This window comes from Poromitra crassiceps (assembly GCF_964638095.1).
Source record: "Poromitra crassiceps genome assembly, chromosome: 19".
Lineage (NCBI taxonomy): Eukaryota > Metazoa > Chordata > Actinopteri > Beryciformes > Melamphaidae > Poromitra > Poromitra crassiceps.
This window is the reverse complement of record NC_139646.1, coordinates 1,904,095-1,916,370: the sequence shown is the minus strand read 5'-3', so window position 1 is coordinate 1,916,370 and position 12,276 is coordinate 1,904,095. Positions and strand designations below refer to the sequence as shown.

Sequence of the window (12,276 nt, the reverse complement as noted above, 5' to 3'; positions counted from 1 at the left end):
AGTCAATAGCTTTGTTTTTCTCTAGTGACTAGGCACGTGTGTGTAACCGTGGACTAGTGTGTGGTGTGCTGTGTAGGTATGTGATGAGGTAACTGTAATGTTCACTATTTCATGGATGTGACGTCGATCCTTGTTTGATTTTAGGCCGAAGTGGGTGATGACACCGTGGGTAACTGCACTCTTTCTTCTTAATCATAAGATCTTTGTCCTTCCTGCCCCAGCATTCAGCCCCATTACTGCAGATGTGTTTGATCATGTTTGTTTATCTACCTACAATCTGCACTTACTGATGATTTATCAAGTTTAATCAAGGCATTAGATATTGATTTGATCAGACACCATTTGATTTGATCTGTATTTCTGAATAGGGCTCTGGTAGTTCATTATGCTCCTTGCAATATTCAAGGCTCGTTGTTGCAGATAAAATGAGCTGCTATGAAGGAAATGGGGATGGATCACCCTGCAAGTCAATTGATGTTGCGTCTTCAGGTCACCTGACATGCACGGTTATGGGGATTATGGCTAGGCCTATATGGCTGCATCACCCCTGCTATTTTAATAAGTTATTTTTGTGGTGTGTGACTCATTGAGTTTTTTCTGTATACATTTTTCTATTGATATGTGTATATTTAATGCTGATCACATTTATGTTTGTTTTTCTACTGTTCTGTAAATGCCAGGGAAGTGAAGCAGTTTTGCTTGACATATGCTTTTTGTTGAAGTTAAAATGTCATCTGTTGTGACATTGTCAAAGAGTTAGGTTTACCCTATTTATGAAGTCCAGTTGTCTCAAATTGTTTGGTTAACCCAGGGGAACCTGATGCCATTCACTGAAATAGATGCAATTTACAATGATAAAAAACACAACATACATTACACACCTTTGGAATGGCATGTTTTACCTGAACTACTCATTTCCACTGTGAAGAAAAAGGGTTGAGCTAAGCCTACTGCTGTGCAGTTATTGAGATTGGGGAAGTGTGTCTTCATCCGCACCTTACATGAATATAAGATTCAAACAGGAGGAGGGGATGTGGGTTTGAGGTACAAACGTATTAATACTCCATAAACCCCTGCACTGATAGGCATTTGCATGTTCAATCAACCATGAAACTATAGAGCTACAAATGTCGGAAATGTCACGTGAAAATGTCTGATAGGAGCCGCCTCTTTTATCTCTAAACACTGGAATACACTCTGGTATTTAGCTGCAAGCAAGGTACCGCACACATGCGCACACATTATATTTATGTATGTGTTATACGTTAAAAAAAGATTTGCCCTATTTTGTATGGGTGAAATGGTTTTCTTTGATTGGTGATCTGTGAAATTGTTCTGATGGAGTTGTCAGTCTCTCTCATTCTTACTTGCTTTCTGTCTGTCTTTTACTGTTGCTTTTCTGATGATGTTATTGTTCTGTTTTTGACTGGCAAGTCCTGTGTGCTGTGTGGTCATGTGGTTAAAAAATGGGGGGGGGGGGGGGGGGGGGTAATACTAAAACTAGGTCTTGTCAAAATATGAAACTTTGAGGTTCTTATCAAAATGTATGTACGTATGTGCCATCGCCAGTTGTACGTACCTACTATGTTTTCATTTAGTTTGTGTTTTTGTTTTGTTTTGTATCTCTCATCCCCTTGTTTTGGGAGGATGTACGTATATTGAGTGAACATAGATTAAATGTGGTGACTGTTGTTAAATGGATATCTCTTAATTATTCAAAACTGGGTAGGGCCTCAGAGGAGACAAAATGAGTGGGCAGTGAACAGTGACGCTATTGTATACTCGTATCTTAAGTTATCATTGCGGGTACAGTGTAAAGTGACGAGGTTCAATTAGCTTTTGTACAGAGTGTTTATCGATCTATCTTTGCTTATCAAATGCCAATATCAGTTGATCTCTATCTTTAAATCTGGCTTACGTGGAGTGACTTACCTTGCTTACCCAGTGTCACTTAAAGTACTCAACTGTGAAAAAGACTAAATCATATATAGTGTAATCTGTTTCTCCTCTAGGAAAAGACATTTCATCACAAACCCATGTAACCACTCCTAAACCACTGAGAAATGTTTCACAGAGGCCATTTCCCACTCCACTCTTCCCCACCCTTTTCACAAACGTACCTAGTACACATGGGATGGAGTTCACTTATGGAGGCGGCCATGCAGTTCTCCAAAATGTCCGGTTCTTCTAAGACGCAAATGATTAACTCCTTATCTTGCTGCTCGGGCCGATCAGTATGCTGCTCGGGCCGATCAGTATGTAGCCATTCAGTTGTTTTCCTGTCTGGTGAATCACACCACCAGACTCTCAAAGCCCTTTCACCCACCTCCCATGGCGATCAATGAAAGTTAATGAACCAAGGATTCCTTTGATCATTTGTTTAATCAATAATGTTGTTTGTTTTGCCTCCCAAGCTTTCTCACTCTCTCTCTTTCTCTCTGCGTACCCCTTCCTCAAAGACAGTCACACACCGTGCAATATATATACACACATATATATATATATATATATATATATATATATATATATATATATATATAAACAGACAAACTTATTTTAATTATTTTGTTGTAATGCTCTCTCTTGTCTCTTACCTGTTTGCTGCTTTTTATTTTTTATTCCTTTATTTTTTTCATCAAACCACATGTGGTGTCAACTGGTGAGCATATGACAAGGTTGCTCATGGGAGCTGGGATATGTTTGTGTTTCTAAAAGTATATAATGGTCAGTTTAAAGCTATAGAAAAGTAGTGAGTTTGTGTGAATATGGCATATTCAGAAATGACCTTGTAATAGAAAATTATGTGTTTTGTAATATTTCTGTATGGGGTGTAATAAATTATTCACAGTACTTTCTATGGGAAAATACTTAAAATGTGACAGTCTTTGTAAGTATTTATCATCAACTAAATTATTGTACTTTTTTGCAATTTGTAGATAAGTAAGTGATGATGACAATGTATTGGTAATCATAAAATTAACTGTTTCATCATCAGTCTGATGCATCTTTTAATTTATTGATGTATATACTGTATGTTTGTTGATAAACAGCTTACTTTATTTTGTATATGACCAATAAACATGTTTTAAAATGGAACAGCTTTTCTATACTCTTCTGTACAATTATCCGATTTTATTTTATTTTTTTACATAATGAATAGGGTGCTGAGCCTATTCAGATATGACAGGACACTGCATTTTGAAGCAAATATAAGATACATTATGAAAGTTCAATTAATTATCCATTACTGGTTAATAACATACCGTAAATTAAGTTATCTTGATTATTATTATATATTAGTTGGTTAGACTATATTCATATTGATTTCCCTCTTGCTCTTTCTCCCACACACACGTTTTATATAGCCAAGTCTCGTGAGTTAGATGAGTGTGAAGGCTTGAAATAGATATATGAATAAATTAAATAAAACACACACACACACACACACACACACACACACACACACACACACACACACACACACACACACACACACACACACACATATATATATATATACATATATATACAGTATATATATATACATATATATATACATTTAAATAACTTTAATTTCCATTTTCAAACCCCCATGAACCCTTTGTTCATGTCTTTGTTTAGCCTTTCGAGTCAGTAGCATGCACGGTCTGTAGATGGCAGTATCAATTTGACAGCTGCCTCCACTCTCAACCAGTCTGGAGGAAATATGAAAAAACATGGAACGGATTTTTGGAGCGGACTAGTTTCATCCATTAACAACGCATGCCCTCTGCCCTGTATATCAAATGATCAATGACGTTACTGTTAACAATTTATTGATATAATTTGCTTCGTTGTGAAGTTTCAGCTACTTTAATACGTGTGTAACGGGCCCGGGCCATAAGATGGTTCCCGTAATCCATGTGTGCTGTGAATCCATGCCTGAGTTTGTGTGAACTATACACAACAGTTGTTTCCAAACTGTCACTTCGTTGCTCGAGGAGGCGAGGCGGGTAACGTGAAATGTAAACATTGAGCGTGGTGGAGATTGAAGAAGTTTGGTATACTTTTCTGTGTTTCTCCCAGAACTGTATTATCTGGTGAAAAATAGAGAGCTGCTCTTTTACTGTTGATGCGGTAGCTCAATTTTGTTCTCCACTGCGTTTTACCGTTACATAAACGTTCAGTTCAGTAAGGCTACACGATAGCTATGTAGCTAGCTAACGCTAATAGCAGCTAGTAGTATTATAGGTTAGCTAGCAAAACCAACGCTAGTGACGTTAGTAGTTGGCTGTCAGTTATCAAATGATAAAAACGTGCGAATCCTAATGCAACGTGGCATTGTTATCGGAGCTCAGACAATAGAAACAGCATTTGGTATTGATGGAGGATTACGACGAGTTTGTGCAGCATCGTCTCTCCCAACTGAGGAACAGCGAGGCTAGCCAACCTTCATCGCCTGCAGCAACTCGTAGCAATGGATCTTCTCTCATCCGCTTCTATGGGCAACCCATCCTTCCACCCCTGGTATGAGCTAGACTTCATTAAAGTTCTCGTTCAAAAACCTGATTGGTGTTTTACCTTAGCTAATGATGAGGAGATGCAGACTATCAGGCCATGGTGGTGGCTGGAGGGAATCACAGCGGAGATGTTTGGGGATGATGAGGAGTTTGAGAGCCCTTTGCCAGTGGAGGGTCTGCTCAAAAAATGTAATGGGCTCTTCGTTGGCCCATGCTACACCCTTCCACAAAGTTTCATTAAAATGGTCACAGAAGTGTTTTCCGTACTCCTCCCAAAAGACAGACAAACGGAAGCGAAAACATACCCTCCTCCTGGCGGAGGCAATGATGTCTACCCAATGATATCCTTATAACGTTAGCTGGCTGGTAGTTGGTGTGAAGCATGTACATGTAAAAAAAAAAAAAAAATAGCAGAGCTGCATAATAAGAATCCACTGTTATTATGACTGCTGTTTGACTATCCGCCACCTGTTTTGATTGACAGCTGTCAAGGAAACAGAGAGAGGAAATGCAGAGACATCGAGATGCAGGACAGAAGGCTGCCGTCCAGAAAAAGGCAAAGGCTGATGCCAGAGCGTCCTATGTACAAATGATCCTACACAGTGTTCAGGTAATTACAACTTCTAGGCAAACCTAACAATGTGCTTTTACACATTACAATAGCAGCTTTGCTTAAAGGGACACCTCACCCTAAAATCCCAAATACTTCAATCTCACCTGTAGTGTCCTATTTATTGCTGTTGAGATTTTCAAATGTATTTTTTTGGCACTTTAAGGACCACAAGCTGAGTGCCATCCAATTTCATTGTATTTGAGAGAAGGCATAAATCTCTACGTCCGATATCTCCAAAATCCAAATCTAGATGGATAAATAGCACTACAGGTGAGATGAAAAATACAGGTTTTAGGGTGATCTGACCCCTTTAGAATAAAGTGCATTACCATACAAAGATATCGTTGAAAACTTTGCAAATACTGTTTGGATTACTTTAATGTTTTAACCTAAATTGAAGGATTACATGCGCCTCTATGCATTGAGAAAATCCTGCACTGCAACTCAAAATGAGAGGCAATCTTCAGTTCAGACATTGATGGCAGTTACCACCGGAGACATTATTTTTAGAATTGTGATGACTTAACTTTAATCCTTTTTGTCAAATGAAAAATTCACCTTTCCTCTGATGTGGGACATTTGTAATTGTTTTGTTTTATGTATTGCAGCTGAGGAAAACACAGACACTGGAGGAGTTTGTTCAAGAGTCGGGGCTTAACACATCTAAATCGTCATATCCCCATAACACCGGCAGTGGATCCGTGTCTCCAAGTGATTACGTCATCGGCACAAAAGATAGTCTGTCGTTCTCGCCACCGTCTGACCTGCACAATGGGAAGGATCATGGTGTCCGTGTTCCTCCGTTGACATCAACCGCATATAGTGCCTTTTCCACCGATCATGCCACACCTCAACAACATGACCAGGAAGAGTGCCTTATGGATCAGAGTGAAGAGAAACTGAAATCACAAGCAAAGACCGATCCCCTTAATGGCATAAGCCACCAGTCACTCTCTTCAGGTTATGTGACATATGAGAATGAGGGAGACGGCACCAGCGGGGTTGAGGCGGGGAGTGGAAGCCATGGTTTTGGCTCTTTTGAAGGGACTAATAATACTGGTGGCTTTTTCCTTTACAACACCTCAAGCACAACCACCAACATGCCAGATATCATCAGCCACCCTCCCATAGATGGAGAGGAACTGGAGAAGAGTGCAGCGGTATCACCCTTTTATCACAACTTTATAGCAGGTGACCCATTAAAGGACATTTGCAGCCCCTCAGTAGAGCAGCTACTTTTGGATGGAGATGAGGTAAGCCAAAATCTGCCAAAAGAAAAATCTGAAAGCCCTCATATGGAATGTACAAAGCATGAAGATAGCCCTGCCTTTACTGTAAAAGGTGACGTTGGCCAATATCAGAATCGGGATGGAGATGAGGGCCCTGGCTCTTCTTCACTAGGAATCAGTTGCTTTTCAGGTGTTCCAGAGCTATCACAGACATCAGCCACTCATCACTGTTCAACAACAAATCAACTGTCAATTCAGCAGCAACAGTCCAGAGAAACAGAACCAGCAGACGGAGAGTTAGGCGATGCAGACTTAATGCCTCTTGAGGAGCCTTACCGTCGGAGCCTCCAGGCCCTGCTGAAGAAATCTCAGGAGTATCGGCGGCGCCAGCGGATGCTTAGGAACCAAGCCAAGAACTCTAGGTTCCAGGAGCGAACCCAAAAACAGCCAAGAAAAGGGGCGCAGGAGGAGGAGGAGCAGAGCCTCTCTGACAAGGAGAATGACGGGTTTCCCTTCAAGGCGACGGTGACCGCAGAGGGAAGGAGAACTAGAGAGAAGAGTGGAAGTGCTTTCTTGTCACCAAACAAATCCTGGGGAAATGAGGAGAGGGTGTCTAGGAGAGCGGGAGTCCTAATAAAACCGCACCATAGAGAAAAGGCAATGTTTCAATCTGAAAGCACACATTTGACTGGAGATGGAAACACTGCGATGCTGACTAGAGTCGAAGGAAAAACAGCCTCTCAAAATAGTCAGCCCAACTGTCCACGAGAGGTCATAACAGAGCCTAAACAATTAGGCACAATCCCTCAGCCACAGCCTGTCATCTTAACAGATGACTCGCTGCACCAGGAAGCCTTTTACTTGACCAGTGAGCAGAGTCCGACCTGTGTCCTGTCTAGTTTGAAAGGAGGTGGGAAGTACCGGACTGTCCCAGCCCTCCAGCACTGTACAAGTCCCATTCACTGTAAGAACAAAGCTGGAGAAGCCATTGACAGAGCTGATACCCCAAAGAGGACAACCCTGGACAATAGAGGTGTGAGTGTACATTTAGACCACAAGGGTGAGCCAGAAGGTAGCCCGGGACACAGAAACAGCCACTCCCAAGCGGTTTCTCCCAGTGCGTCTCTAGTGGGTGAAGCAACAAGTCTATTAGCCAAGAGTTCAGCTCAAGCACAGCAGATAGATCAGCTCGAGTTGAACCTGTCCAGTCTGAAAGTACTGATCTCAGATCTGCAGTCGGCGCTCACAGAAAACGTAGACGATCGCAGGCAAACTGATAGCAACCTACAAAGTGACGTCTGTCATAAAGGTTTCGAACACCCTGACCCAATTAAAATAGATCGACGTATAGGCCTACAGGGTGGCCAAAGTGACCGTGACTATCGGGAGGACGGGCCGATAGATGATGATAGAAGTGACACAGAGCAAGAAGACCAGAGCGGTAGTGAATGGCAGAGAAGACAATCAGACAATTACAAGAATAAGCATGAAGATGCAGGACCCGAAGCGAGCATCGGTGACCCTAAAGACCCTCCTCTCGTACAGAAAGGAGGGACTGAGCCACTTAAGGGAAGAGACGTCAGGCTTGTGAAAACCTCGACTACAGAGAACAGAAAGGGTAAGGGGACAGGCAAAGGAAGACAAACTGGTGCAGCTCAGACTAAGGACCTTAGTATTAGGAGTTATGGACCACAGGAGGGCTGTAGAAAGCAACAGCCGCCAGCGAAATGCATCACCTCTCTGGCCCAGAGGATGCGCGTCCCCGATGTTTTCCGAAAGGTTCCATCCGAAACCACGGTTCCACGTAAAGGCTCGCTGTCGGTGCTGTCGGACACCAGTAACCAGCCAATGGAAAGGAGGGATGAGATGGCCGTAGAAGAAGGGGAGTACTCTTCCCACGTCCTGTCTCTCAACCAGTCGTACGATGTGGACATGCCGTCTGTGCTGTGGCCCCTCGAAGGATCAGGATCTGACTTGGGTTCAAAAGGTCATTTGACTCCAGAAAGTGGAGGCGGGATCTCCAAGGTCAAACGGAGGCTGCTCATGCTAACGGAGGTGAATCAGGAATGGAGCGGGGACACGAGTGGAGGAGCCAGCTGGGTCGTCAGACCTAACTCCAGTACTCCTCCCAAAGAAGGTCAGACGTTCCAAAGGATATGAACAGTTTAGGACAGAGGTGTCAAACCATGGGCAACAGAGGGCTGAGAGTATGCACATCTTCATTCCAAACAAAGGAGCTATTCAGTGAATTCACCTGGTGTAAACCTGTATACCTGTATACCTGTATACACCTGGTGTAAACCTGTATACTCCTGTATACCTGTATACTCCTGTCTACCTGTATACTCCTGTAAACCTGTATACTCCTGTATACCTGTATACTCCTGTAAACCTGTATACACCTGGTGTAAACCTGTATACTCCTGTATACCTGTATACTCCTGTCTACCTGTATACTCCTGTCTACCTGTATACTCCTGTCTACCTGTATACTCCTGTAAACCTGTATACTCCTGTCTACCTGTATACTCCTGTAAACCTGTATACTCCTGTATACCTGTATACCCTCAATGGCACATGGTTTGACAGCCTTGGTTTGGAATGAATAGCCGTCAATAGATTGCTAAAAAGAAATCGATCATTTTCACAATATACAAGATATATTCATGTTACAATGCAGTTACATATACTGACAAATAAGATTGCTAAATTACTCAATAATATATTTTCCTTTGTTTGTCTTGTCATAATGTGTTAATGTATTGTCTTGCCTGCCTTTAGCTTCAGTACGCTGGCATGAAGGCCACGGTGCTCAGAAGGACGAACAGCAGCAGCTGAAACAGGCCCACTCTGCCCAAATGAAAGCCCTGCAAGAGGAACACAGGAGACAAGAGCAAGAGCTACTGCAGGTCAGTGGAGAGAGATGCACCTCTGAATAAGTTGCCTAATGTTTCAATGACGGATGTGAAACCAAATGAACAACAAATCTAATAAAAATAGAAATCCGATGAGGTGGAGGCTGCATGTTGGTACATTATCTGCCAGTGTTACTCTACGTGCTTTTAGGCCATGTGCAAATGAACCTTTTACATTTGAGGCATTTAGCTGACAGTCATAGTGTTTCTCAAGGACGCTGTGACAACACACATGGCTTTTGTTGGGATCAAACATGTTGTGGGATGGCCGCTCAGCACAGAGTCTATGAACACTCTGTCTCGTGTCTACCATGTGACATTACACTCTGCTTCTTCATTCACAAATACTATATAATGGGGACAAACATGAATACGATGGTCTGCCTGATTGTATCTTATCTAGTGCATGTTCTCTGCCTTGCCCTTGACTATAGAAACTATTATCTTAATCCAGAAGAAACTACTGTAAATAAAAACTGAACTGACACATTTGTGAAACACAAACTATCAGGCATGTCTGAAATGTAGCCGTAATGAAAGTGAAATTAAGATATATCTTAATTTATATCTATAACACAAAACCACAAATCTACCGTAGCAGAAATGATGACGCATGGTTATATTGATATCCCCCCGTCCTATTGGTTCCCTGTTTGCATCAGATTGCATCACATGCTACTAAGCAGATCTAGCATTAAAGTAATTGCTCTACAGCTGCCATCATTTGTCCCACAGGTTGTTGACTCTAGCTCAAGGTCACGTGTGACAAATGAACAAGGATTGCAAAGTGTTTCCGTCCCTTTCAGAGCGGAGACTTTCTATCCCTTTAAAGGAACACTCCGCCCATTTTCAACCAGCTTTGTATCGTTAGAACATCAGTAGTATATCAGAAAACTGTAAACGGTTTTGAAGTCTGTCATTTAATTTGACAGTTATTGAGTGTTAAAGTGGGGACCAGTGACATCACTGGTCCACACTAACTCAAATCAATAACTCATTAACTCAAATCAACTCTCAATAACTGTCAAACTAGATGAATGACTTCAAAACCGTTTACAGTTTGAGAGTTGAATTTCAGTTAATGAGTTATTAATTTGAGTTAGTGTGGACCAGTGATGTCACTGGTCCACACTTTAACACTCAATAACTGTCAAATTAAATGACAGACTTCAAAACCGTTTACAGTTTTCTGATATACTACTGATGTTCTAATGATACAAAGCTGGTTGAAAATGGGCAGAGTGTTCCTTTAACCCATTGATACCTGATGCAGCATTTGCGTGTATATCCCTCATTTGTGTGTGTATCCCTTTAAGGCCTGCGAACCGCGTCACGCGGTCTTAAAGGGATACACACACAAATGCGGCATCAGGTATCAATGGGTTAAGAATTCACCAAGCTGTGATACTACATTGACCCCAAATGTTCCTCTAAAGCAGTGGTGCCCAATTTGGGGCTCTGTTTGTTTTGGCCCGCCACGGATTTTGAAAAAAAAAAATATATATATATATTTTTTCCCTGATTTTTTTTATCCAGAATGCAACTCGGGCAAGTTATCAGATATCTGCACTGATTGCAAAGGGTGGACACGCTTTTTCATGTGGTGACTTTGTGAAACAGTGTCTGAATGTGGCTGCGGATATACTGTGTTCACTCCTGAGATTGCATCCCTGCAAATTGTCATGGCAAATTGTTTACAAAAGATGGACAATAAAGCTGATTTTCAAAGTACCTTGAGGATTTTTCAAGTTGTGAATTAAGTCAAATTTCTCTCTTGATTACAAAGGTGGAAAATAAAACTGTTTTTAACTGGGTGTTTGTTTACTGATTAAATGTTGAAGCTCCCCACAAATGCAGATGTTTTTTTATATATATATAACCAATTGCAAATTATTACAATTACCAAACAGATAAAAAGTAGATTATTATATTGAAATGTTATTTTAGATTTAGAATGTAAATTTTCTATAAAACACAATACATTTTAATGTAATTCCACAACGTTTATTTTTGGCCCTCGGCCCTCCACCCAGATTGAGTTTTGGCCCTTCATGGGAAAGAATTTGGGCACCCCTGCTCTAAAGCAAGAGGCAGCCCTTTGTAGACCCTGGCACTCTTCAATATGCACACAGACACACACAGACACACTGTTTCCCTATACCTGTTACAGTGGGCTTCAGTATGCACACAGACACACACACAGACACATACCTGTTACAGTGGGCTTCTGGAGACCTGGGTCGTGGGTAGACTACAGACATCTGCTCATTACAAGAGACCTTCAAACTCTCCCCAGTAAAAAAGCCCAGGGATTCTACCATAAATGTTTCATTACATCCCTAAGAGCGGAGCTGGGATGGCAGCTTGTGTGTGTGTGTGTGTGTTTCTGTGTGTGCGCATGTGTGCACGCATGTGCTCGTGCACATCTTCCCAAGGACGCCTGCTGTTTTTTTGGCAACCATTCCCTTTCTCTTCCATGTGTGTGTGTCTGTAATTTGTTCTGTCTGTATTTGGCCAGTGTCCTTGTCTTCTTAATTACAGTCTCTGTTTAATTTATGTACAGTATCTTTAACAACGATATCATTAACATAAACCGTTTAATAAAAGGACTTCTCTTCTGCTCCCCTCTGTCCTTCCATCGTTGGTGATGTGATGAGGGAGGGGACTGGCTGGACTGTTTGGTAGAGGGAGGAGGGAGGGGACTGGCTGGACTGTTTGGTAGAGGGAGGAGGGAGGGGACTGGCTGGACTGTTTGGTAGAGGGAGCAGGGAGGGGGCTGGCTGGACTGTTTGGTAGAGGGAGCAGGGAGGGGACTGGCTGGACTGTTTGGTAGAGGGAGCAGGGAGGGGACTGGCTGGACTGTTTGGTAGAGGGAGCAGGGAGGGGGCTGGCTGGACTGTTTGGTAGAGGGAGGAGGGAGGGGACTGGCTGGACTGTTTGGTAGAGGGAACAGGGAGGGGACTGGCTGGACTGTTTGGTAGTGGGAGCAGGGAGGGGACTGGCTGGACTGTTTGGTAGAG

General features: G+C 42.2%; 1 protein-coding gene across 1 annotated transcript in view; it reads left to right on the top strand.

Moving 5' to 3' along the window:
- Positions 1-4,107: 4,107 nt before the first annotated feature.
- cp110 (centriolar coiled-coil protein 110) overlaps positions 4,108-12,276 on the top strand; it is a 14,757-nt gene continuing 6,588 nt past the window's right edge. The window contains exons 1-4 of the mRNA XM_083655263.1: positions 4,108-4,506; positions 4,984-5,109; positions 5,721-8,478; positions 9,123-9,250. Coding sequence (XP_083511389.1) covers positions 4,363-4,506; positions 4,984-5,109; positions 5,721-8,478; positions 9,123-9,250 — 3,156 coding nt within the window. The 5' untranslated portion in view covers positions 4,108-4,362. The remainder of the gene's footprint in view (positions 4,507-4,983; positions 5,110-5,720; positions 8,479-9,122; positions 9,251-12,276) is intronic.